Source organism: Talpa occidentalis, unplaced genomic scaffold (assembly GCF_014898055.3).
Source record: "Talpa occidentalis isolate TD23 unplaced genomic scaffold, MPIMG_talOcc4v2.1, whole genome shotgun sequence".
Classification (NCBI taxonomy): domain Eukaryota; kingdom Metazoa; phylum Chordata; class Mammalia; order Eulipotyphla; family Talpidae; genus Talpa; species Talpa occidentalis.
The window spans coordinates 110,961,020-110,987,542 of NW_026555331.1; the positions used below are offsets into that span (position 1 = coordinate 110,961,020).

Genomic DNA, 26,523 nt, shown 5'->3' on the forward strand with positions numbered 1-26,523 from the left:
ATACTACAGATCTATACTTGTCAAAATAGCATGGTATTGGCATAGTGATAGAGATATAGATAGGGAACAAAATTGAGAGTCCATAAATAGACTCTCACATTTATAGTCAATTTGTTTTCAACAAGACACTAAAAAAATTCTACTGAAGAATGCTGCTGGGGCAATTGGATAATCACATATAAAAAATAAATTTGAACCCCTACCTCAAGCCACATGTAAAAATAAACTCAAAATGGATCTAAGACCTAAATGTAAGAGCTAAAACTATAAAATAAAAAACTAAAATGTAATATAAAATAATATAATATAAAATAATATAAAACTAAAAGACAACAAGTGTAATCCTTGATATCTTGGATGAGGCAACAGTTTCTTATATGTGACATCAAAAGAAACAAAACAAAAGACAGATAAATTAGACTTCTTCAAAATTTAAAACTTTTTCTCTTCCAAGGATACAATGAAGAGGGAACAAATATAGAAAGGAATAAAATGTAAATTATATATCTTATCATTTTATAAAGTTTTAGAATAAATACTTAACTGTTATAATTCAATAATAAGATAAATAGACCATATTTAAAAAATGGACAAAGTACCTGAATAGGTATCTCCAAAGAGAATATAAAATGGCCAATAAGCATACTCAATATCATTATCTATTAAGAAAATGCAAATTAAAACCATAAGGAGATTCCACTTTATGCACACTGTATTATGATGTCACAAGCAAGATATTGATGAAGGAGTAGAGAAATTAAAATCCTCATACCCTGCTTGTGGGAATATAAAATGATGTAGCCATTTTTGTAAGCAATCTAACAACTTCTAAATGATTAAATGTAGAATTACCATCTGATCCACAATTTCACTCATAAGTATATATCCAAGTGAATAGATGAGCAACTAATGAATAGATGAGCAAAATAGTATTTATTTATACAATGGAACATTATTCATATGAAAAGTAATAAACTTTTGATACATGCTACAATATGGAAGGCATTGAAAACATTATTCTAAGTGAAAGAAAACAGATATAAATGGCATATATTATATAATTTCACTTATTTGAAATGCTAAGAATTGTCACATTCATTGAAACAGAAAGTACATTACTGGTTGTTTAGGACTAGCGAGGATGGATGTTTGGGTAGGGTGACAGATCAAGGGTTTGGGGTTTCTTTTTTGGTATAAGGAAAACATTCTCATATTGATTGTGGTAATGGATGCAAAACTATAGATTCTAAGAGTCATTGAATTATACTCTAAATTGGTAGATTAAATGGCATATGATTTATAATTTAATACAATTGTTTTAAAAGAACATGTTCATATAACCTCTTTCCTCCTTTGTAGAGTCATTGCTGGGGAGTGTGTCATGAGTTTGTGATGTCCTAGGACTCAACTGAGTTTCAGCACCAGCTGTCTTCTGACCTTCGTCAAGTCACTTCCCTTTTCTGGACTGCAGTTTCCTCATATAACAAGTGGAGAAATATTGGAATGTTGGAGAATTATGTAATAGACACTCAAAATTATATAAACTGACAAAGCATTTTGGAAGCTAGTTTCAAGTATTGTTAATGTAGAACTAGTTCAGCTGGCAGCAATTTCACAACTACATTAGGGTATTCTTTCATAAACTTGCAGGACTACCTGAGAGGCAGAGAAAATCAATCTTCTTTTTGGTAAATCAGAAATGTCTGGATGTGTGTGTATTTTCTAGAATTTTGTTTTTCTCAACTCAAAGTGAATGAATGGAAGCTTCTCTCCTGAGTAGGACCAATTTGAACAATAAATTTCCTCAGGTGGATTCAGTGATAGCTAGATGTGAGAGGCTCTGGAGCAAAGGTAATATGGGATATGAGATGGTCCTCTAAGAGCTAACTTCTAAGATCAATACAGAAAGATGTGAAAAAGAGATATATAGTCTCCAGAAAAAGCCAGGCCTCAGTCAGCCAATCAGATGGTAACAGGGATCTATACTAATATAACTAGAAAAAAGATAGGCACTAACATTGCTAGCAACTGATCTGATATAAAAATTATACAGTTAAATAGTGCCTGTGACTGGGAAGATATGAAAATGTTTAATTTCTAAAAAGCAAGAAGAACTTGGTGACTGCATATGAAAAAAATGGGTGGCTATTCCCAGAGGCAGAGGTAAAAAAGGATCAATTGCAGTATCATATATTATGTGCGTAGGTATGTGTGTGTAAGACCTAGAACATTCTCTATTGTAAGTCACCTTCATGATTACCATCACTCCCCTTCTAATAAAAACCTTTTAAGTGAGTATTTTTAGGCTCACTCTTTGGGGAGGAGCATTGATGTTTATAAAGATTGAGACTTCCCCTGATTTTCAGATATAGTAAGTGGCTCAACTGAGGTTGAAATATTTTACTCTAGAAGCCCATGTTATTTTTGTAGTTTGCATTTTCATGTATATAGGACATTTTGTTTGAATCCTCAGGTATGACAGCTATTGTTATACCTAACTGCTGATGAAAAATTTGAAGCACAGAGAAATAAGCTGACTGTAGACTTAGTTTTGTAGTATATATTTTAGGTTGCATATAGATTTTCAAAATTCATAGGATGTAAGGAGAGTTGTCCTCCTCATTTTAAGTTAACATGAATTTTTATTATCAGATTCATATTCCATGGAGATAAGATTTCTGCATAGTTGACCCAAGAAAGTGAAGTTCTTAGGGCATGAGTATCTGCTCACTCCTAGTGAGAATGATTCCATTAATTATTTTTCCATTAACAGTTCTGAGATTTTTCCAAGGTGTTTACTAATGAGAGCTAGAGGCAAAAGCAGTAGGTGAAACTGAAGGTCAGAAATGCACAGTTTGAATAAATTGTCTTCCCAGCACAGGAAAGGCCAACATAGTTTTACTGAGTATCTTCAAGAATGTTGCTTACATGCTTTCTCTGCTGGGGTTGTGTTTTCTGCACTCGTTTAACTTTGGAGGTAGAAGCAATACTACTTAAAAATAAAGTTCAAAGTAACTATATTGATATGCATAATTTCAATTTCTCTGTCCCCTATTCTCCTGATTCACTGACAGGGGCAATACTAGACACAAATAAGCACTATGATCCATGGCTATTATATTTAGTAGAAGGAGAAATCGTGAATCTTAAGTTTAGGAGATAGTCTATCTTTGTTATCTTTATAATCCACATGACCATGCTGAGCATTGTTTTCCACATCCATAAAATGGTAATAATAATGTCTACCCTGGCATTATGTCTATCAAATGAAGGGTCTTCATGCTAAACTGAACAAATTATTTCCATCAGAGGTAAAAGGATAATTAATAAAATGAAAATAACACAATAGCATCCTTCTGAGTCCTTTAAATTTTCTCTCTCCAATTGAAAGGTAACCCAACCATTGAAAACAGAAATACTTGCTTCCCTTGAATAAAAATTTCTGTTTTAGTAGAATATGACTTTAGGCCTCTTATTTTACCTCAAAAGACACTGAAATGTTCTGTTTAGAGTCAGAAGGAGACAAAATGGTACCCTGAATACCAACAATCTTGGTTCAAGCTTTGTCTATTTTGCTAGTATACTGGGTTGTGGGTGGATAATATAGGAAACAGGATTTTTACTCTGATTTCATCTTGGAATAACACAGCTTTGACTTAAAAGAGAAAGTCAAACTCAAGGTTTCTATGATGATATATAGCAGTGTGGCCTATTATACAGAAATACCAACCAATCTAAACAAATCTTAATAACAATGATAACTATTATTTATTTTTTTATTTTTGTAAAATGTTAATTTTATCCTCTTGTTTTTCTAATTCAGTGGGGGGAAGATATAAATTTTATAATAGATTGTGAATGTCTAACAATGGGGGATGAAGCTAGATAAAGGACATTTATATGGTAAAAAATTGTAGTTTTTATGTCTATATGCTTATATATATATATACATTACAGAAATATAATTGAGTGAAAAGCTGTAGTTGCTGAGCCATACATATAGAAGGCAGTGATGTCAAATGAAAGCCCTGTCAAAGGAAGTGATAGTGGAGGCAATAGAGTTGACTGTCTACCAAAAGAAAAAAAAAAGGAGTTTTTGGGTAATAAGCCAAAAACTCATGGACAATAAAATAAGGACCCCCATAAACCCCTAAATACAATCAGGTAAGAATGAAACACTCCTAGCCACAAGACTTGTGGGTTATTAACATCTGAGTGGGAGAAAGTGGAGGGAAGCAATGAAGTGTCAGATAAACCTGAGATAAGAAAATCCCAAAATGTGTTGTTTAGAAAGCATGGTAGGCCAGTGCTCTTAGAACAACAGCTAAACTTGACAGGGTCTTTGCCCCTGTAATAACAGCTAAGTGCAAGGGGCTCAGGTGAGAATGACTAAGGGATAGGAGTGATCTGACACTCACAAATTCTAGAAGCTGACCTATAACCCACATTGAGGGGAAACTAATGCTTTTGGAATCAATATTGGGCTGCATAGAAACAAAGTGAAGAGAAAATTCAAATAAAAATGGATGGGGAATAGTCATAAAATCTCCCGCCATGATTTTTTTTTTAATATTTCACAAAAACAACAGAAGAAGGAGCTCTGTGCATTTAGACAAACTCCCTGAACTACTTTTCTTCTTATGAATTTTGAAAACTAATTTCACATAAAAATGAGCAACAGAAATGTATCTAGGTCAACTCCCATACAAAGTTATTATAAGAAAAAAAAAAGAATAAGGAACAGAATAACATCCCTACAGAAAGCAAAAGCATGCCAGAAAGTCAAGCCAAAAAGAAGGGATTAAAACATAACATAGTATTTCAAAATGATCAAAGAAGCATACTAAAATGATATAAGACATGAAAGAACAACACAATCAAAATTATATTAGAAAGCAGAATTAGAAAAACTCACTTTGGGATAAGAGAATTTAGGCAAGAAAACAAGAAATAAAAAGTAAATTAAGTTTAGGACACAGGAAGACATGAAAATAATCACTGATGCCTTGAGTGAAATAAAAGTGGAAAGGAAGAAAAATTTTAAGTTAAAAAATTAATAAAGATATAAAAACTATTCAAGAGAAAGGTAAAGTATTAAAGACAGGCAAAGAAGATTCAGAGTATGGATAATAGAAATCCCTGAAGAAGGAAACCAAATCAAGGAAACTGAACAAATACTAACAGTTTCCCTGACATTATTAAAAGTATATATTGGAAGAGTACATTGTAAGTTTGAGAACATGCAGTAAGTGATAGTAAGTGATATTCTAGCTAGATAACTACATTTTATAGAAGAAAAACACGTCTAGGAAAACACTGCTAGTAACTGAAAAGAAATAAAAAAACTAGGTTAACATTTTTAATAACATATTTAAGATACTTAGGGAAAGAAATATGCAAATGATTTTTACAAACAGAAAAACACTGACTTTCAAGTATCAAGGGCACAAACTGTTATCAACATGCAAGAATTCTGGGAATATTTTTCCCATAAGCCCTTCCTGAAGAATGTACTTCAGACAACTCCATTAGAGAGACATTCATAAAAAGACTGTGACAAACACCAATCCTGTAGTTGCTGATGAAAGGAAGACTAAAAGAGGGTGAAAAAAGAATGAGTATTATAAACAATGGCTAGGTGCTCTGATAATATAGCACAAGATTAAAGTGGGTGGAGAAATGGGAAAAGCACTCATGAAAAATAATTTTAACTGCTCTCATGATCCTGAAATAGATGAATGGTAGTAGTATGGGAATTGACACTCTGACACTATTGTACGTGTAGGGAGGGATAGGTAAATGAGTAATTTGGGATATTTTGATTCTATCAATCTCTTTGTCCTAGAGAACTAGGCTTTGCAATGAGGAGAGGGATACAGATATGATATAGAAAATATTATGAAGAAAACATTCTGAAGCTCTGAATTTAAAGTGTCAGTGAGAACTCATTAGATTGCTAATCTTAAAATTGTATGTAAATATATTTGTTTATTTTCCATCACTGTCCAGATAAAAGGCCTAGAAAGAATGTCCAACTCAGTAGCAGCAAGCATTCCTAAGCATCATATTATGGTCTTAAAATATTATTTTCTATTAGTGGAAATGACTAATTTCAAGTGTGGGACTGGAAGTATACCAGACAGAGCTGGAATACCTTGCCAAATCAATTAGTGAGGAAGTTGTCAAAGGTTATTCCAGGCACAAGTCAAAAGAACTCATGAGCCAATCTGAAGTAGTTCCCACTGGTCAAAGACGGGACAATTTGATTTTCAAAAGGATAATATTTAAAATAGATTGAAATTCATTAAACATGTATAAATTAATGAGTTCATAATTTTATTTTAAAGAAAACAAGTTTATGTTTTGGGATTATAATGAATTACTTGAAAGGTGATGAATTACTTGAAAACTGGTGACTAATTACAGAAATTATGCATTTATCCCCCCTTTTGTGGTATGAATGGTACCATTAAGAATTTTGGGGGTAATGTTTCTAAAATATGATGATAATGAGGGAAAGTACCTCAAACATATTTCAACTACTGAATAAAATATAAATTATTGCAACCCCAGTGAATGAATAGATCTGGTTGTTGAGTACCAGCCAATGTAAACATCACAAAAAGGAAAAAAACAAACAAACACTTAAGATGATTTCCTAATGAAAGAAAACACTGCACTACTTAGTCTCACCAAAGAAATCAAACTGGAGTCTGATCAAACTTCTGGAACTAGCTGCCAGTTTTTAGGAAATACAGAGCACAGAGAAACATTTTCAATTATACCACTGGGATGCAATCAGCAAAATTGAGACTGTGGGAAACTCCATAGTGCAAATTCCACAGTTAAATTACAAGGAAAATGGAGGAATGGAAGGGAAACTTGTAGCTAAAATAGATTTAAGGGCCTCGCTGGTGGCGCAGGCGGTTGAGCGCAGCACTGTGAAGCTGTCCGCAGCCTCTGCAGTGCCGGTTCGATCCCCACTGGCTGTGGAGATGCCCATATGGCTAAGCAGACATCTCCTGTCTTGCCTGCTGCTCCCCTCAGCAGTGTATTTCATCAGTCTGCCTGTTCTGTTCCCCGCTCTGTCTCTGGTGAATCCTCTCACCCTCCCGCACATCTGGCCTGTGCCCCAGTCCTTGTATAAATAAATAAATCTTTAAAAAAATTTTAATACTGGGCAAGAATTGTGGTATCTGGGGATGGCCACATGGGTGATAAAACTACAAAGGAAAGCAAAAAAATGATTACAGTAAAATTCAGAATGGTGCTCTTTTATGGGAAAGGATTTATGATGGGATGGGCAGGGCAAGTGGATGGGGCTTCTGAAGTGCTTCTCTATTTGTTTCTTCTTGACTTGGTCTTCATTGGCAAGGGCAATGTTTTAAAGCACTATATTTATTTCTTGTGGTTTTCTCCATTTTTGTTTTACCAAAAAAGGATTAAAAGCTATTTATAGAAAATAACATACACTGTTTACGGATTTATACAAATAATGTATTAGTACAAAATTTGATGAGAATACTATTAAGTTCATGTGAATTGCTCTCTTTAGGCAGGTAGGAAGAGAATGGAACTGAATGTGGAAAGACACCAAAGGGTACGTCAAGTTTATCTGCATAGAAGTGAGTTCATGCAAACATATTCAAATCTTGGCAATAACCAGTTTGGGAAATTGTAAACACATGTGTTTGTTTGTTATCCTCTCCTAATCTTTATTTTTGAATTCTTGAAATATTTATCTTGTGACTACATGTAACAAATTCTTGAAAATGCTTTGGTGCTCATGGCACAATGTGCTATACAGATCACAAATACAATCAGGGACTACACCTGAGGCGAAAAATCAAATATTGTACAAAATGAGCAATGATATAAGAAAGTAATGAAGTAAATTTAATTAGAAAAAAAATTACCATTATCCAGCTATCTTACTTTGAGGAAATAATGTAGGCATTGGTGATGAATTTGTTCTATAATATTAAGTGAATAAAGATTTTACTCTCAAAGAAGTTTCTTTACTATGACTGGTCATCTAACGATATACTAAAGGAAATAATAGAATCAATATTTTTTTTCAGCTGAGATTGAAAAAAAATAGATAACTTGTTTGGACCACCAATCAGTTCTTTCTTTTGCAGGATGGGTAAAGTATTTATTGAGTCCAATTCAAATCATTGGGATATTTCAGATTACTTTCCTATTTGGGATTTTGAGATCACTTGTTTTCCCAGTCAAAAGTACTTTGTTGGAGGGACTAGATATGCATATGTGGTCAAATTAACATAAATCATTGATAATTATTCATTATTTTGACCTCCTTTGTACTTAAGGAAATGATCACCAGGTGGAAAAATCATTATAAATGTGACAAATAAAACAACAATTAGCCATTTAGCATTTTATTCCCTAAATGTCCACAACAATCCTTCTTCCATCAAAGAAAATGGATGTAGGGTGGAGGTAATTGACTACAATCACATTTTTGGTGTTTGTTTTAATTTCTATGAACCCCATAAGAATATCAACTCACAGAAAAAGCACATCATATTCTCCCTCACAAACATATGTAGGGTGTAAATTCACTCATGATGACTCATGAATGAGGAAAAAAGCAGACCCACAGCTTATTATCCTTTCTGTATTTACCAGGCAAGTAGTTGCATAATTTCTCCATTGAAGCCTGGACGGTAGAGTTGTGCACTTGAGCAAGCTGTTCAATCACAGATACCACCAGCACACACCCTGCAAAGAAGCAGAAGAAACATGTGAGCAGTGTCATATAACAAACCATACAGGAGGATCCATAAGAATCTGGAGGGTCCACACCAATCTTTCCAAATCAAAACATTTGTTTGCCATTTTCCTTTTAAAATTTACCATGTACACAAATGTGAAATGTGGTCAGAAGACCATGGGTTAAGGGATCAGAAAGACTGGTTGTCAGTTGAGTTTTCCACTTGTAGACTGTGTGAGTTTAGGTAAATCATTGAATCTTGCTTTATTTCCAGTTCTTTTCTATCACATGGGAGAAGACATAACATTTAAAGACAACAGTGCAAGAAAACAACTACAGAGAGTAGATGCTCAATAAATATTAGTTCCTTTCTTTTGCCCTTTCTTTCCTTCTGCAGTAGATGACACATCATAAGTGAGATCATTTCCATCCTCCACATTCTCAGCCTGGGACCTTAGCTCAGATTTTTTTTTTAAAATCAATAATTTTTAGTTAATTAATTAATTAATTTATACAAGCACTGGGTACAGTCAGAAGTGCGTGAGGGTGAGAGAATTCACCAGAGCCAGAGTGGGGAACAGAACTGGCAGAGTGACGAAATACACTGCTGAGGGGAGTAGCAGGTGGCAGGAGAGGTCTGCGTGCCATGTGGGACCCTTGCTGGCGGCCGGGGTTCGAACCAGTGCTGCAGAGGCTGCGGGCAGCTTCTCAGCCCAGCGCTCAACCACTGTGCCACCAGAGGAGGCCCTTAGCTCAGATTTTTAATTTTAGGTTGAAATTGTCAACATTTGAAGTTAAAAGACCTGGGATTGAGTCCTGCACTGGAATCCTGGACTCACTGTCCAGTTTCTTCGCTGCAAAGTTGATAATATAATAAGTATCACTGGGCTGCTGTGATGATTAAATGAGATAATAGTATAGCCGAATATGTTTTGAAATCTCAACACTACTGTAAAATACTTCTTTACCTCCCAGTTAAAGAGCACAAAGCTTTCAAGCAAGTTCTAATATGGCAAGTGCCATGCATATCAACTCACAGATTAAGTCAGGTATGTATGCTTTCAGCTACTTGATATATGTTAAGCATGAAGGCCCCAAACTAATACACTGGTACCTTTGGAAATTTCTAAGGACCTGTATCTTCTGAACTACTGGAAAAAACAAAATAACCTTTTTTCAAAAGAAAGGGACATTTCCCTTGGTTGGTCAAAGATCAATAGGTCTGTGAGAGGAAGTTGTTGGGCTTCATTGAACTAAGAGGAGTGCCACATATTGGCAAAAGAGGGTTGCAAAAGAGGGTCACATGTAAAGTGAAGATATCTCAATGTGCCAGTCCCCTCAAAAAGTTCACAATATCCATCTGCTAATGGAATGGGGCCCAAATTCACAAGCAGAGTGTCATTAAAACCAAATTCCCCACCAGGCTTGAAGAAGACTGATGTGAACTGTGTAACCATGTGTTTGTGTTCTAGATAGGAAGAAGTAAAACCTGTGTACTGAGGGACTGCTAAAAAAGAATGAAAGATTTCCACTATTCTAGACAATGTAATATCTGATAAGGCTTTGGCCTCAATTGTTCTGCTCCCTCACATTAAGCTGGACAAAACTGGGCCCCCCAATCTGAGACTGTGTAAGTCTTACTGCTCTTAGAGCACTTACTTGCTGGGGCATTTATCAACATCAGCTGTCAAAGTTGATTGTGTGAACTTTTAAAATTTTTATTTTAAAATTTTAATTCATTAATTATACTGAGATATAGTTGATATATATATTACATTATTTCAATCATGCAATATAATGGTTCACGATTTCTATATGTTGCAAATAATCACAACAATAAGTCTAGTTAGGGCCTCCCCTGGTGGCGCAGTGGTTGAGTGCTGGGCTTCGACGCTGCCCGCAGCCTCTGCAGCACCAGTTAGATCCCTGGCCGGCCGGCTGCGAGGGAGGGCCCCACATGGCACAACAGACCTCTCCTGCCCCGCCCGCTGCTCCCTTCAACAGTGTGTTTCGTCAGTCTGCCTGTTCTGTTCCCTGTTCTGGCTCTAGTGAATTCTCTCACCCTCCCGTGCTTCTGACTGTACCCAGTGCTTGTATAAATAAATAAATAAATCTTAAAAAAAAAAAAAAAAAAAGCCTTGGGTCTCTGGTGGCGCAGCAGTTGAGCACTGGGTTGTAAAGCTGCCAGCAGCTTCTGCAGTGCCGGTTTGATCCCTGGCTCTCCCCGGCCACCGGAGCAGGGTCCCATATGGCGCACACACCATTCCTGCCGCCCGCTGATCCCCTCAGCAGTGTACTTCGGTCCTTCTGCCTGCTCTGCTCCCCGCTCTGGCTCTGGTGAATTCTCTCACCCTCCCGCACTTCTGACTGTACCCAGTGCTTGTATAAATAAATAAATAAATCTTAAAAAAAAATTGTAAAAAATAAAAAAATAAGTCTAGTTAACATTTATCACCACATACAGTTACAATTTTTTTTCTTGTGGTGCTAAGATCTACTCTCTTAGCAACTTTGAAATATACAACACAGTATTATTAACTCTAATTGCCATGTTGTCCATTATATTCCAATGATTTATTTATTTTATTATTGGAATTTTGTACGTTTTGACCCTCCACCCATGTTACCAACCCCTACCTCTACCTCTGACAACCACCAATATATTCTCTGATTAGAGTTGCTTTGAACCTAATCCACACATTGAGGGTTTTACTGCATTACAATGATTTTAGTAGCTGATACTTGTTAGCACTTTATGGCCTAAAAGGCATTTTCATATATATTTTCTTTTATTTTTTAAATAGCATTTCAGAAATGTAGATGCAGTGCAATCTCATTTTTTGGAAATTAAAGAAATATAAAGCAGTGTAAAAAAGATAGACATTGCTTAAATTAACAAGAAATAAACCAATTTCATTTTAGTTTAAATCTATAAAGCATATCTAACATGAATATTTTCAATATTTATAATACACCTTTATACCCTGATTTATGTATCTGCTCATCACCTGTTAAATTAGGTGGAGCTAAATAAATTTTAATAACTGTAATTGGAAAGCAATTATAAATAATTATTTTGCAATGTGATAAGAAGGTGCAATGTAGCATAGCTGAGAGTGGAGAGGCTTTGAATTAATAAAAATTTGTGTTCAAGCAGCAGCCAGCCACTTGCAAATGATGTGACTTTGAAGAAGTTGCCTGAGATGTTTCTTAAGGGCAGGAATGGGTTATTACCACTTCCAAATTTCAGTACCTGACACAAGACCTGGTTTGGAGTATCAAATACTGCATATGTTTGCTGACTAGAAGCAAATTCACTTGCAAGCCACCTGAGTGCTATTTCAGTTTTCAGTTGTTGGGGTCTCCACAGGAAGGGTTAATAGATGAAACTGCAGTTGAGATGACTTATCATCTCAGGTGACATTGCACACTCTTTGTTCCAGTCTTATCACAGGACATGGCTCCACTTCTCCTTAAGGTATGAAAAAGAACAGTCTTCTCTCTTGAGCCAAATGGCAGATTCTATAGCAAATTCTCAAGACATCAGCTTATAATGAAAGAAGAACACAGTGGAAACTGGGCTGAAATCTTGCATAGCAATCACTTCAAACAGTGTCTTTTCAATAAACTGCAGCATTTGGTACTGAGATTGGACTTAAAGCACAGAGAGTGTGAAGATTTGGAAATAAAATTCAGAGACTTGGTGCAGAGGAGATTCCATTGTGAAGTATACCTGAGACCTGAGCTTATTGACTCTTAGGGTTTTAAGATTTGGATTTCAAGTTTGGATTTGATACAGGGGCACTAAAACTGGCTAAGAACAGTACCCAAATAATTTACCAGTCACTGTCTGCATTCTTCAACCATGGGTAAAATTGCATGACTACTCAGGTTCAGAGAACAATAATAATGGGATTTATTTAACAAACAAGGGGGAAAATAGAGTCACCGAGGCCACAAATTGCCATTTACCTCACCTGAAACAGTATCCAGTGTTTTAAAATCCTGTACACAAAGGCTTCCCATCACTGAGGACTCGGAACGCCCACCCCAAACAAAAGGCTGTGCTCCCAAGATGGAGTCTTTCTGCCACTGAGGGCTTGGCAGCCAGACAATAGGCCAGGCTCCAACTCACGAAGATAGCAGGAGTCACAACAGGAGATGGTCACAATGGAGCTGCCGAGATGTGCCAGCACAGAACCGACAATCAACATTGAAAACAGCAGCCGAAGTGGCCAAACAACTTGACAAATGGCCCACGCGCCGGGTCCTTTACCTTTTCATTTCAGGCTATAACAGCAGCAAAGCTGGAAACAGTTTCAGTCACTTGGCTACCTGAAATACCTCTGAGCTTTTCTTCTCTCAGGTTGGCTGCTGGAAGCCTCTCCAAGTCCTTCAGAGGTCTGCAAAATACCTTCTGGAAGATACGCATGGTGGGGGGAGAAATGGCTGACCCTGAAATAGCTGAAGACCGGAAAATACTGAAATCCCACCCACTGATCCTGGGGCCTTCACCTGCAGTCCCTTAAGACTCCTTTCAGAATCTCCACCCCCACTGATACTTTGATTTCACCTCAGTGCTATTCATCCTCACCAACAATGCCCTCTAGAGGGTGCCACCTGTAACAGTCTTTGGCTTCAGTGTCTGGTTACAGCTTAACGGGAGTTTTAGTTATCCAGAACATTTTCAAGGAATACTTTTAAAGAAAAGAAGCAAATGACAAGTAGCCTGGGTGATTTCAATGATTGAAGAGAAATTAAGTATTCAGGTTATATCCTGGATAGTTCTGAATACATTGTGAGGTGGGATAAATATTTGTCAAAGGAATAAGGTCAGGGAACATCTTCAGGTGAATACAGACTCCAAGTCATATTATTTTTTAGATAAAGTGACAAATGAACACACAAGACAATTGTGGATAATTACTCTGCTTAGTTTGCCGTAAGTAACCATTCTTTGAGACACCAAATATTTGCAGCTAGCAGAAATACGTACCTTACTCCACTCAGAGAAGAGCCTCATGCCCTGAAATGAGCTTATTTTATTCCCTTTTCCACCCTGAAAAGCTATTTTTTTTTTTGTGATATTTTTTGCTTTCCTCTTTTTGCCTTTTTAGCTCCTACAAATCATTCAAGATCCTTCTCAAACTCCACTGGAACCTCACTATCTCCCTGCAGTCAGAACTCATGGCTGCTTCCCATCTATTGCCCCAGGGCATCATACTCAAAAGCTAGGACAGGAATTAAATGCTGTTTTGACTTCTTTCCTTCTAGATATCACCCTCTTTCAGGGCAAAGTCAATGACCTATCCATTAAGGGCTTACCACCATGTTTAGTTACAAAGGCCCAGTACATATTCACTGAGTGAATGAATTTGAGAAAAGACACTCAAGGGACTCTAGTCCTTTGGAAAATGGGACTGCCTCTTCATGGAAACATGCATGAAAAAATATATTGATGGTCAGACATGTAGCTAGAAAAACCCTGCCCAGTTGTTCCCTTTTCTCCCTTATGGAAGCAAAAGGCACACACAGATTCCCTGGATATTGGAGAAGTCCCCTAAGGCTGGTTTAACAATGAAAACATGTAATTAACCAAGAGTTAGTGGAGGTCTCTCTGTTCTTGGCAAGAAACTGTGCTAGGCTTTGATAGTTCCCAGATGTACAAAATAGATTCCTGCTCAAAGGAAGCTCACAATATAGTTCCCACAGTCACATACATTGTTTGCTGAATACTAATTACTGGTCAAATGCTAAGTGATATGAGGCTGTGAAGAGGTTCTAAAATGGTAAGCGGGGGAACAGTCATTCCAAGGAGAGGAACAGGATTTTGTACCTCAAAGAATGTGGTATATTTTTCTTTATTTTTTGCGATTTATTTAGCCACAGATTTTTCTTCTCATTAGTATTCTTAAAATTAATTAATTAATTTATTTATTTATTTATTTATTTATGGGATACAGACAGAGTGGGGAACAGAACAGGTGGATTGACTGAAGTACACTGCTGACGGGAGCAGTGGGCGAGACAGGAGAGGTCTGCTGCGCCATGTGGGTTGCTCCCTGGCCAGCCAGGGATCAAACTCCTGTTGCAGAGGCTGTGAGCAGCTTCATAGGTTATGTCTTTACCCCTTGAACCACTAGGGAGGCCTATTTTAAATAATAGTTTCTTACAATTGTAGACTTGGTAAAGGACAGTAATTGGAAATCCACAGTTGGTTCAGTGTTACAGGAATACTGGCTGAAGGATATAAAAGAAGTCTCCTTGTAATTTTTCCTTGAGGAGGCTCCATTTGTGATGATACCAGGAAGCACAAAACAGTGCATGCTATTTCCTTTTCTTAAAAATTTGACTGCAGATATATATATATATATATATTTGTTTTAAGTCCACGGCTTAAAAGGATGAATGCAATGTGGGTTGTACTTACACATATGCCACTTCTTCACTTCTTTGTACTTACAGATAAGGGCTTTTCTTCTGAGCTCTACACAGAGGAATCCCATCAAGGGCTCCTATGACTTCTGTGGCTCCTTAGCACTGCAGGCTAATATTGAAAATCATTAGATAAATTAAAGGGAACAAAAAAGTCTCTGAGAAATGAGTGAATTTTGCCACAATCATCACTTTGCTTGGCTAGAGTTATTATGATCAAAAGGATGCTACAGAAAAGCAGGTCAGGGGTTGAAGTATGTAAATGCCCAGGTCGGGCTCCACTTTGATTAGAGTCCTGCTCCAGTGCACATTTTTTTTTTTGTCTGTTTCCAGTGGACTCAACTCCCCTTTCATTTGGATTGTTAATTTAGGGTCTTCAGTGATGTGTGTCCTGAATCCTTTAGTAGCAAGCATTGAGGAATTGACTTTGTTTGCTATACAGTTTCTAATAAGCGGTTTCACTCTCTTGACAAGTTAAAGAATGTTTTCCCTGGGAGGGTTGCATGGACGGGGTAATTCCTCCCATTACAAACTATTCTCTGCTGTTAATAAGAGACCTCGCTCTGCTATAGTGAGTTTGTCTAAGCTACTCTTCATTTAGGAGGTGATGAGAATGGGGGAGAGCAATGCATTTTTCTCAGTGGCCACCATGCTCAATTTCACATATGGAAAATCTCTTCTTATTTGGCATCTGAAAATAATGAATATAACAGAAACAGACATTCTGATATCATAAGAAAAGAAGTGAGCAGGCCGAATAAAAACACCTGCCATGGGATCTGCTTCTGACCATTTATCTCAGGTAGACTGTACCCTGGGATTCTTGTGAAATGAAACAGAACTCTTGAAATTCTAATTATAATCATATCTGTGCTTCTGGAGATGCAGCCAACTGCAGAGAACAGTCTATTAGATTTCCCATTTGTCTGAAGCCCATACTTCATTGAAAAGTCTTGAAAGCACCTGGCAGTTGTCAGCACCAAGGTCGGCATGACTACACTTGCTTTTTGACCCTGACTAGGGCCATAAATAATTCATCACAGGAATAGTGTGTGCTCTCCAGTTTTCAAAGTGTTTTTGCATACATTATCATCTCATTCAAACTTAACAATAGCTCATAGATACAGGAATTACTGCTCTTTCTACAGATGAGCAGATGGAGGATTAGAGAGGTTAAGCACCCAGGCAAGTATGTAACCAGTGGTCAGGGAAGCTGGGACTGGAATACAGAATGTGTTGAGTCCCTTCTAGATGCCAGACACTGTGCTTGGCTCTGAGTATATTCTCAGAACAAGTTGATATGATCCTTGTTCTCTTAGAGATTATAAACATTAGGGGGAAACTTCTTATAAACAAGCCAACAAAAAATAACTATAAATAACTTTAGGTGCTATGAAGAAAAGAAATAAGATGAAGTAAGAGAGAGCAATGAGGATGGACGTAGAATAGCTCTTAGCTAAAGCCATGGCTTCTTGAAGACACAAAAAATGACTAAGGGACAAGCAGAGTGACAACAGGAAGGCAGGGGGAGATCACTCAGAGGCACTGAGACTAGGATAACCTGACTTTATTTATATATTTATTTATTAAAGATTTTTAAATTTTATTTATACAAGCACTGGGTACAGTCAGAAGTGTGGAAGGGTGAGAGAATTTACCAGAGCCAGAGAGGAGAACAGAACAGGCAGACTGACGAGTGCACTGCTGAGGGGAGCAGCGGGCAGCAGGAGAGGTCTGGGCGCCGTGTGGGACCCTCGACTGGCGGCCGGGGATTGAACCTGCACTGCAGAGGCTGCTGGCAGCTTTGCAACCCAGAGCTCAACTGCTGTGCCACTGGGGAGGCCCAGATAACCTGACTTTAGAATCCAGGGGTGGGAGATAGGCAGAGGCCAGGTCCATGGGCTGGTAGAGTATGACAGAAACAGGGATTTATGCTGATTGTGATGAGGACCGTGAATGAGCTTTGTGGAGGAGGTTCTTGCAATTTGATCTTTTCTTCCAAATATCATGCTCACTGTCATGAAGGATCTTAATGGACAAAAATCTTAGCACAGAGATGAATTAGAAGGTGTGTGGGTCCTGAAGGAAGATGGTGGATTGGGTAATTAGTGGCAGTGGGACAGAAAAAAACGTACAAATTTGAGGTCTGTTGTAGCATCTGACACCACAGGTTATGTTAGTGAATTGCATGAGAAATGTGAGGATTTTCACTTTCTCTCACATTTTGTTTTCGAAAACTATGTTATTTTATCAGCAATGGTTTACTTTTCTATTACTGAGTTTTCTTTTATTTCAGATATCTTGTGTTTTTACTACATTTGAGCAGATTAGGTTCTGTAGCTTAACCCAGCCACCACTGAGAACATTATTCTCATGAGAAAATGCTCAGTGTTGTCTAAACTGACAATTTTCCCAAGAACATTGGCAGTGAAAGAGGCACTAATTTTGGGCACTAATTTTAGTGAGAACAAGGACTGAGGGCATTCAAAGGTAAACAGAGCACAAGAAATGACAAGAGACAGAAAATTAGGAGCTGTGCTGTAAGATGAAGGATGGTCATTTGGTTAATTTCAAAATATATTTAAAAAATTAATAATAAGGGCCTCCCCTGGTGGCGCAGTGGTTGAGCGCTGGGCCGCGAAGTTGCCCGCATCCTCTGCAGCACCGATTCGATCCCTGGCCACAGTGAGGGTCCCACATGGCGTGACAGACCTCTCCTGCCCCTCCCACTGCTCCCCTCAGCAGTGTACTTTGGTCCTTCTGCCTGTTCTGCTCCCCGGTCTGGCTCTGGTGAATTCTTTCACCCTCTTGCGCATCTGACTGTACCCAGTGCTTGTATAAATAAATAAATAAATCTTAAAAATAATAATAATAAGGATATGAGAATAAAGATGCCAAGAGTCATTCCATCCTGTTATTTATTTATCACATACCACCTACTATGTGCTAATATTACAGAGCAGAGAGAGGGGCACCCCAGACCCCGCAAATCTGCCTGCTCTAAATAGGTTCTGCCATCCACCACATCAACACAAAACATATGAGACCTTAATGAAAAGGAACTTTAATACAATTAGTAAACAATACAGGAAAGGCAAAGACTATAGTTTCTAAATTAAGCACCCAAAGTTGCCTGTTCCCTTGTGGGTATAAGTCCAACCAAGCAGGATTGGCCCAGAACAAGGCCCCAAAGCCTGCCACAAGTCTAAAGCATCTTCCAGTGGGGACCCAAGAAAAGGATCAGAAACAATCACACAAGTCTGGGAGGAAAAGAGCAAAATCAAAATCAAGACAAAAACCTCCATTGTCACCTCCCCACGGGTGTCTCACCCACATCCATGTCACCCAGTCCACGACCAAAAGGCAAGCGCAGTTTCTTCATCTGTCTCTTGGCTCACTGTGCCTCCTCCAGGTCTCCTTCTGGCTCTCCATCCTGCTTCCTTCCTTCATCAGTCTCCTCTGCATCTTTTCTCCCTGCTCAGCTCCACCCTCCTTTTTGGTGGGGCAGGAAACCTGGAAACTCCCCCTTTCCTGGGGACCACCCTGTTACACTAAGATCCTTGAGGATACGAAGATGAATAAGAGATGTCACAGATCATTAGGCAAAATCAGAAGGTAAGTGCACCTATAAGTGATGTGATAGAAAGACCTATTAGTGCTTTAGCACAGAGGAGGAAAAAAACTAACTCCGTCTGCGGTTCCACTGATTTTCCTGTGGGATATGAATGTTAAGAGATAGGAGGACCTCATTCAACAATAGGGCAGAAAGCCTTCCAGGGAGAGAATAGAGGCAATTTTTGAAAACTTGAAGTTGAGAAAGTGGAGTTGGCTATAGGTAGACCCTAGGATCCACAGAAAAGGAAGAGTGAGAGAAGTAGGAAGGGGCCAGATTGTGAAGAGTCTTGAAGGTCACACTGAAGATCATGGGCTTCATGCTACAGAGTACAGTGTGTAGACTAATTACTTTTAAACATTTTTGTCTGTACCCTTTAGAAGAAACTGAAAGCTATGTATTATTTCTCTTATCTTAATAGATTTTAATAGACACTAAAATTATTACTAGCTGTCAATTCAAATAGTTGCAAAGGATATATTTCAGGCAGATTTTATTTCTTTATAATTTTTTATGGAAAAGAAGTAGTGAAATGATCAGTATGTGCACATAATATTTAAGATTTTCTTTAGGAAATCCTAAAGACTCTATCAATGTTATTAGAAACAATAAACAAGTACAGCAAAGTGGCAGGTTACGAAATCAACATGTAAAAATATATATGAACAATAAGCAAAAGAAATTAAGAAAGCAATTCCATTCATAATTGTTTCAAAACAAACTAAATATATTGGAATTAATCTAACAAAGGAAGTAAAAGGACTTAGATAATGACATAGGAGATGGAAGGATATCTGCGCTCATGGATTGAGAGTTGTAATCAAAATGGCTATCCTGCCAAAAATTATACATAAATTCAATACAATTCCCATCAAAATACCAGAAAGAATTTTCAGATAAATTGAACAATTAGTTGTAATTTATATGGAATCATAAAAGTTCTCAAATTTCTCAACCCTGAGAAAAAGGTAGAGAAACACAATGTAGGGTAGGTAAAATGTATTAGGCTTTTCTGCGCCCCCGCCATTAGGATAGATGAGGGAACCCTGTGGTCCTGAATGCATGCCTGATGGTGGGCACCTGAAGTGGGTTCACTTGGGCTGAGAGACTGGGCGGCATCACGGCAATGCCAGCAGCAGTGGTGGGGGTGGGGAGAGAGAAGAGGGCCGGAAAGCCCAGATAGAGAGATAGAGTGATAGAGTGAAGACTTGCTGGGGGCTGGGAGTCCTGCCGCCTCCCGGCCCACCAGTACCCCTGCCTGCTGTGTACCTGGTAAACCCCAATAAAAGCCTGCAAAAAGCCACTGAGGGCTCTGACTCCTCCTTTACCTGGTCTGCTGGATCATATAAAACCTGATCAGTGGCCTGTCCTGCCGTTACACACAGGTATCATGTTACCTGACTTCAGGCTTTACTGTAAAGCAATATTCCTAAAACTAATATGATATTGACATAATGTGTAAACAGATTGATGGAATAGAATTGAAAACCCAGAAATAAATCCATTTAAATACCATCACCTAATTTATGATAAAGCAACTATGATCATAAAGCACAGTATCTTTAATAAATGATGCTGAGAAATAAAAGAATGAATTTGGATCACTCACTAACCACATACACATAAGTAAACTCCAAATGGATTAAAAATTTAGATATGACTTGCAAAAATAAAATACATAGAAAAGAACATTGGTGCTGCATTGCATATCAGTGATAAAGATATTTTTGGTGGTTTGACCTCTATGGCAAGGGAACTAAAAGCAAAAAGAAACAATTGTGGTTACCTCAAATTAAATAGTGCCTATAAGGCAAAAGAAAATATAAGATGATTAAAAGGATATTCTTTGAATGGTTGAAAATATTTACACAATATATAACTGTAAGGGATTAATATCCAAGATGTAGAAAAAATTCATACAATTCAATAGTAAAATAATAAGTAACCCAATTAATAAGTGGGCAGCAGATAAGAAGAGACAATTCATCAAAGAGGATATCCATAAGGCCAAAAGGTATATAAAAATATTTTACTGTAACTTCTAATAAGAGTGATGAATATTAAAGCCATAATGAGCTATATCATGCATCTAAGAATGACGTATATTAAAAAGACCTCCATAAAAGCATTTGAGAGTATTTGGAGAAAAAAAAGTAACCCATTAAACTGTTAGTGGGAATGTACACTTGGTGTACTGTGGAAAGAAATCTGGATACCTTAAAAAACCAAAAGTGGAAATACTGTATGACCCAGCAATACCATTCTTGAGCATATATCCAAAGAATAGGAAACCATCAACACAAAAACCCTTATGTTCCACAATGTTCATAGCAGCGTTTTTTATAATAGCCATGACATAGACACAGCCTTAATATCCATCAAAGGACAAATGAATCAAGAAAATATCACGTATCTACACCATGGAGTATTATATAATCATAAGGAAGAATGAAATCAGTCATTTTCAACAAAGTGGAGGGAATTTGAGAAAATTATGGGTGATAGATTTTGCTAAATAATTTTTCTATTTCTACTAAGATGCTAATATAATTGTGGCCCACTGTTATACTAATAGATAATCAAAAACCTGTCCTTTGTGCTAAGGTTGCAGTTAATTTTTTAAAAGATTTATTTATTTATGCATACAAGAATTGGGGTATAGGCAAGAGGTGTGGGGGTGAGAGGATTCATCAGAGACAGAGTGGGGAACAGAACAGGCAGACTGACTGAAATACACTGCTGAGGGAAGCAGTGGGCGAGACAGGAGAGGCCGGCAGGGGATAGAACTCATGCTGCAGAGGCTGTGGATAGCTTCACAGTGCTGTGCTTAACCCCCTGCACCACCAGGGAGGCCCTGGAGTTAATTTTTATGACAATTTAAAAATAAATGTAGGGTACTGAATAGGAAAAGGTATGAAAAGTGAAGGGCAAAGTGCAGACGACTGCAACCAGGGTTGGGAACGAGTGAATATCAAACTCAAGGATCTGTGAGGGCAGAGGTGAGCAGCACATCATTGGGAACTGACCCTGAAGACTGCTTTGCTGTAAGGAGTTCACTGAGTTACATTATCCATGACACTTCAGATACTTCCTTGTCACTTCATCTCTAAGGGCTAACGGAAGAGGCATACCCCTCAAAGGCTGAGATTTGATACCTTCAAAGGTACTGCAGAAGCCCTTCTTGAGAACTGAGATCAACCTCTGGCAAGGACCAATGGTAGAAAACCCTGAATTACCTGGATAAGACTAAATCTAAACACAAGGGTAGCAAGATAAAGTATCTTCTGTTATTAACAGCAATGATGGCTTAAGGACAAGTAGTTAGTTATAGAGATATAGAGAAACTGAAAATTCTATAAATATAAATTATGATACTAAATTTTCAAACTTCTCTGCCAGTTCTGTCTAAATCTTTCCTCTTTTTGTTAGCAAGATGTTATGTTAACATTCATGTTCGCTTGAAGCCATTGGACCACCTCTTTCTCTTTAGTTATTATAAAGTAATCTCTGACCATGATGTATAGAATGTGGGACTTTAATATACTCCAAAGGTATTTTATATATTTGATCAAATGTGAATGAGGGGAGAGAAGGTTTTTGTGTGTTTTTGAAACCTTTTAAAAGGCTTTTGAGTACCAAATAGTGCTGTAAAAAAACCAAAATTCAATGAATTAATTTAAATGTCAATGACTTAGAAACATAAGGATTACTTTACCCCTAAATCACCCATGTAGAGAAAATGATGTTTTGCAAAAATGAACATGGTTTATTATTGATTCCTTAACATTTTAAAAGTGGCAGAAAGAGGCACTGCCTGTTCAAGTGCAGTAGAATCAGCATTTGCTTAGGGATCAAATGGGATGTATAGTTCAGTGCAAGTAACTGCTGGTAAATTTGGAAAATGGCCATTGGGACTTCACACAACTTAGTTCTGGCTTTGAAATATGTTCAAGACCATGTTCTCCAGGTCTACTGGTTGGTTTCTGCTGTGACTCTCCTTGTGGGACTGGAATTGGTGTTGTTTGTTATTGATGGGGATGTTGGCTCAGTTGCTTAGTAACTTCTGTGGTGAGTTCTTTTGGAATGTCTTTCCAGTAACAACAAGCCTCACCTTTGTGAGAGCTGTCCTTTTATTCCACAACCCTGGCAGCAACATCTTACTATGAGCTTTCTTCATTCCCATCTGCTTTTTACTCAGTGGTCTAAAGACTGAGCCCAGCTTCTCTTTGCTGGGAAGTTAAATTGTTAGCCAGGGATGTCCAGCTCTGCATGGGTTGATTGTTACACACAGACTCTGCACTGAGGGAGCCTATAGTTGGCCAAAAGGCCTACAACAGTAAAAACAGTTGTTTTTAGGAACAGAGATGAAGGTAGAAGTGGTAATCTAGGAAGATGATTCATTAGGCTCTTTATTGCCATGTTTTAGACTCATTTTTAAAGTCCAACTGCATTTTTTCTGCATTTTGGCTCTAAAAGTCATTCCTGGAATTCTCACATGAACCATGCCAGCTTTTTTGGCTTAACCTAGGTCAAGTCGGTTCCTGTTAGTTGCAAGGAGTTATACTTCTGGTTGCCAAGATGGTGGCTAGAGACCAAATGTTGGGAAAACAAAATAAAGGATGGTCATAAGATAAAGGGAAAACAGTACTGGAAACAATGGCTTTTTAAAATATAGATATGAATTTACATTTATGATATAATAGTTAATTTATATGATTCTAAAATCACAGTTGTTTCCCTAAGAGTATACCCCAATAAGCTCCTTTGCATGCAAATTTCTGAGTATGTTTCCCCAATGGACCATCTTCACACAGTAAGACACCAGATCGAACCACCTGCAACACCTGGCTCAGGACATAATCTGTGCTCAGTGAATGTGACTATGTGACAGATTCCTCTTATATCCAGTTTTCTTGTAAGAATCACAATAGGTGAATAAGTTATCCAAGCAGAATTAGCCAGAAGTGGTGAGTTGGTGAGGGAATGAGAGCTAAATCTTTATCAAATTTAACTAGCAATAAACTCCTTGAGCTCTTGGGATCATGGGGTATTTGTACAGGCAACCAAAGTGAACCCCTATTGCTAACAGCAATGGTCACAAAATCTCTGACCCTCCCCTAAGTATGAGCAGAGGGACCTGTGATTGTTTTGACCAAGAAATGAAGCTAGAAGACATTCTGTGCCAGTTTACAGATTCAAGTCTTAAGAGATTGGCATTTCTTAGATCCTGTCTTTTGGATCTCTTTCTTCTTCTCTGAGCTGTGTGTAAAAATTCCTGCTACACTGACACTGCCCTGCTGGAGAGGTCAAGTGTAAAAACACTGATAGACATTCCCAGCTGAGCCAGCCTTCTAACCATCTCCCTCCCTCAAGGTTTGTAACTTGAGAGTGAAGTTGTCTTAAATCACTACAGACCCATCAATCTACCAGCTTAGTACTGCTTGGTGACCTCATTCAATCCCCCATGGAGCAAAGACTCACCAGCCAGGCTCTGAAAAACTCTTGGCCCACAAAATCATGTTATAACAAAATGGTTATTTGAAATTTTTATGTAGTAACATAAACAAAACAACCTTATTCTGGTATCCCCTCAATACGTCCTTCTAACTTTATGGTTCATTAAGATTGGGGAAGGGAAGGCAATTATAGAGGTGAAGGTACAAATGTCTCTGGTCAGATAACTAACCTAAATCTAAATATCTAATTTGCAATCATCCTAATAGTAGAACTAATTTCACACAAGCCATTCTTAAGTGTATTTCCACTTGACTCATTTGTTTTGAGAAAGTGTAATGGTGATAGTTATTTGATGGAACAAAATAGTGGTTGAGGATGACTTCTTGAACATGTTTCCAGTGGGGCCACAGACCTCTGCTTCTGTGAAGGACAAATTCACTGGGATTCTGGATCTTAGGGTTTTAATTTAAAAGGAGACTTTGGGGCTGGAGGTGTATAACCTAGCATGGGTAATAACTTGAGGTCATGGTTTTTCAGGCAATAAGATTAATTCATACATTGTTCTGCACTATCTCCAGAAATAATTGCTGTGTCCAGAATTTCCATTTGTAAGATATGGTCATCATACTTAGCCCTTGCATTTTTTTTCTGTCTTTGTCAGCTAGAATTTGTTTTGAAGTTTGCTCATTGAATAATTGCTACTCAGAGTTCTAAGTCTCCTGGGCTCCATGGACTGACCCATTGAAATGCTCATCACTGTCCTAGAAGCTCTAAGTATAATCTGAATATCAAAGGTTTACCCTACTTTTACTCTTGCCTTGCCATCCTCAAATCCAAACAAACACCAACATGGAAATAAAATATATCACCAAAACATCAGTGAAGGAACGGTTATCTCTGTCTGTGATCAGTGTTGCCAGGTCACTGTCCTATTATTGCCAATTCTGGAGTCCCTGAGAGAAACACTCAAACTAAGATTAAATCCTTATGTTAGGGGGAAAGGAAACCCCCATTTCATATCGGATTGCCTGTAACACTTATTCTATGCAAATACATTAAATTTATGTGCATGATCTCAGTTCTCACATCCCCAAGTGGTATTATTAACTCCATTTCATCCATCAAAACAGGGAGATGTGGAAGGTTAAGTTACTCAAGATTTTACAGACAGGAAGGGATGGAGTAGAGGGAAGGGGAGGGCAGTGTTGCAAAGTCAGACATGCTTGAGATAAAAACTTTTTACTTCCACTGTGTGATGCTACCTACCGTCCTTCCGAAAGGGGGTAAAAATTTCAGGCTCTTCTATTTGCTTATCCAAGAGAAAAATATTCCAGTCATCAATCAGAGGGATGATTTTATAACTAATTTAGATTAACAACTGTAGAGAGCCCTTCTAGATACATGTACGTGCACCTAGTGTTAATGCTCACTCCAGAACTAGAAATGTTTCAGGATGATGAGGTTATGAGTGCCTTTACTTGGAATCTTATAGCTATTAATGTCAAGAAATAGGCGGTTTACTATACAAGCAAAGTATTTGACCCCTTGGCTACATCTCCATATAAATACACAAAATATTTACATACCTACACAAGTGTAGCCTCTGGAGAGTCTGATGGTGGACTGGTCATCAAGGACTGGATAGGTTGAGGCATGAAGGGCCAGGAAATGCACCAGAGGAGCTGCTATCAGAATTTTCCAAGGGGACTTCATCTTGGAGTTATACACCCCCAGAAGAAGCAGCTTGAATATTGAAGCTGCTGATCAAGGGAAGATGAAGTTGAGGTCACATAATCCACTGTTCTCTTCCCTTCTCTTTTTCAACATACACATACACCATTCACAGGCATGCTTTTCAGTCCATGTGAAGGGAACAAACACATACACACACACACACACAAACACACACTCAAAGATCCTTTACTTACTATTGCAAGCTCCCTAATACAGAACAACACAGGTAGAAAACAGGAGAGTTCTCCCAGTATGCAGAACTTCTAAGCTATAAACTTCAGGAGAAAGAAAAACCCAAGATGAAGAGTAGCAGCAGCTTGTACTTCTGTCTGGCTGGCTGAGTCAGGGGCCTTAAACCTCAGGAAACTGTAGGCTTGCCGGAATTGCCCTGAGGGTTTGGTTAGAAGGCCCTTCCCCTTTCATTCTTGCAAAACAAAATAAAACTAAAACTGAAAAAAAACAACCATCAAAAAGCCTGTAAACCACAGGCACCCCTTTAGCATTTTGATCAGCAGTGTCCACATTTTGTAGAAATTATAGTTTGTTA

At 37.8% G+C, this 26,523-nt stretch overlaps 1 protein-coding gene across 2 annotated transcripts in view; it reads right to left on the reverse strand.

Annotated features, from left to right (window-relative positions):
* Nucleotides 1–26,296, reverse strand: part of AOAH (acyloxyacyl hydrolase) — a 177,656-nt gene extending 151,360 nt beyond the window's left edge. The window contains exons 1-3 of one of the 2 annotated variants that reach the window (XM_054692470.1): nucleotides 26,171–26,296; nucleotides 25,829–25,999; nucleotides 8,650–8,745 (exon numbers count right to left, since the gene is read on the reverse strand). In XM_054692470.1, the coding sequence (XP_054548445.1) occupies nucleotides 8,650–8,745; nucleotides 25,829–25,955 (223 nt within the window). In that variant the 5' untranslated portion in view covers nucleotides 25,956–25,999; nucleotides 26,171–26,296. Of the gene's footprint in view, nucleotides 1–8,649; nucleotides 8,746–25,828; nucleotides 26,003–26,170 lie in introns of both variants that reach the window. The other variant, XM_037510299.2, reaches the window with a different exon arrangement.
* Between the last annotated feature and the right edge of the window lie 227 nt (nucleotides 26,297–26,523).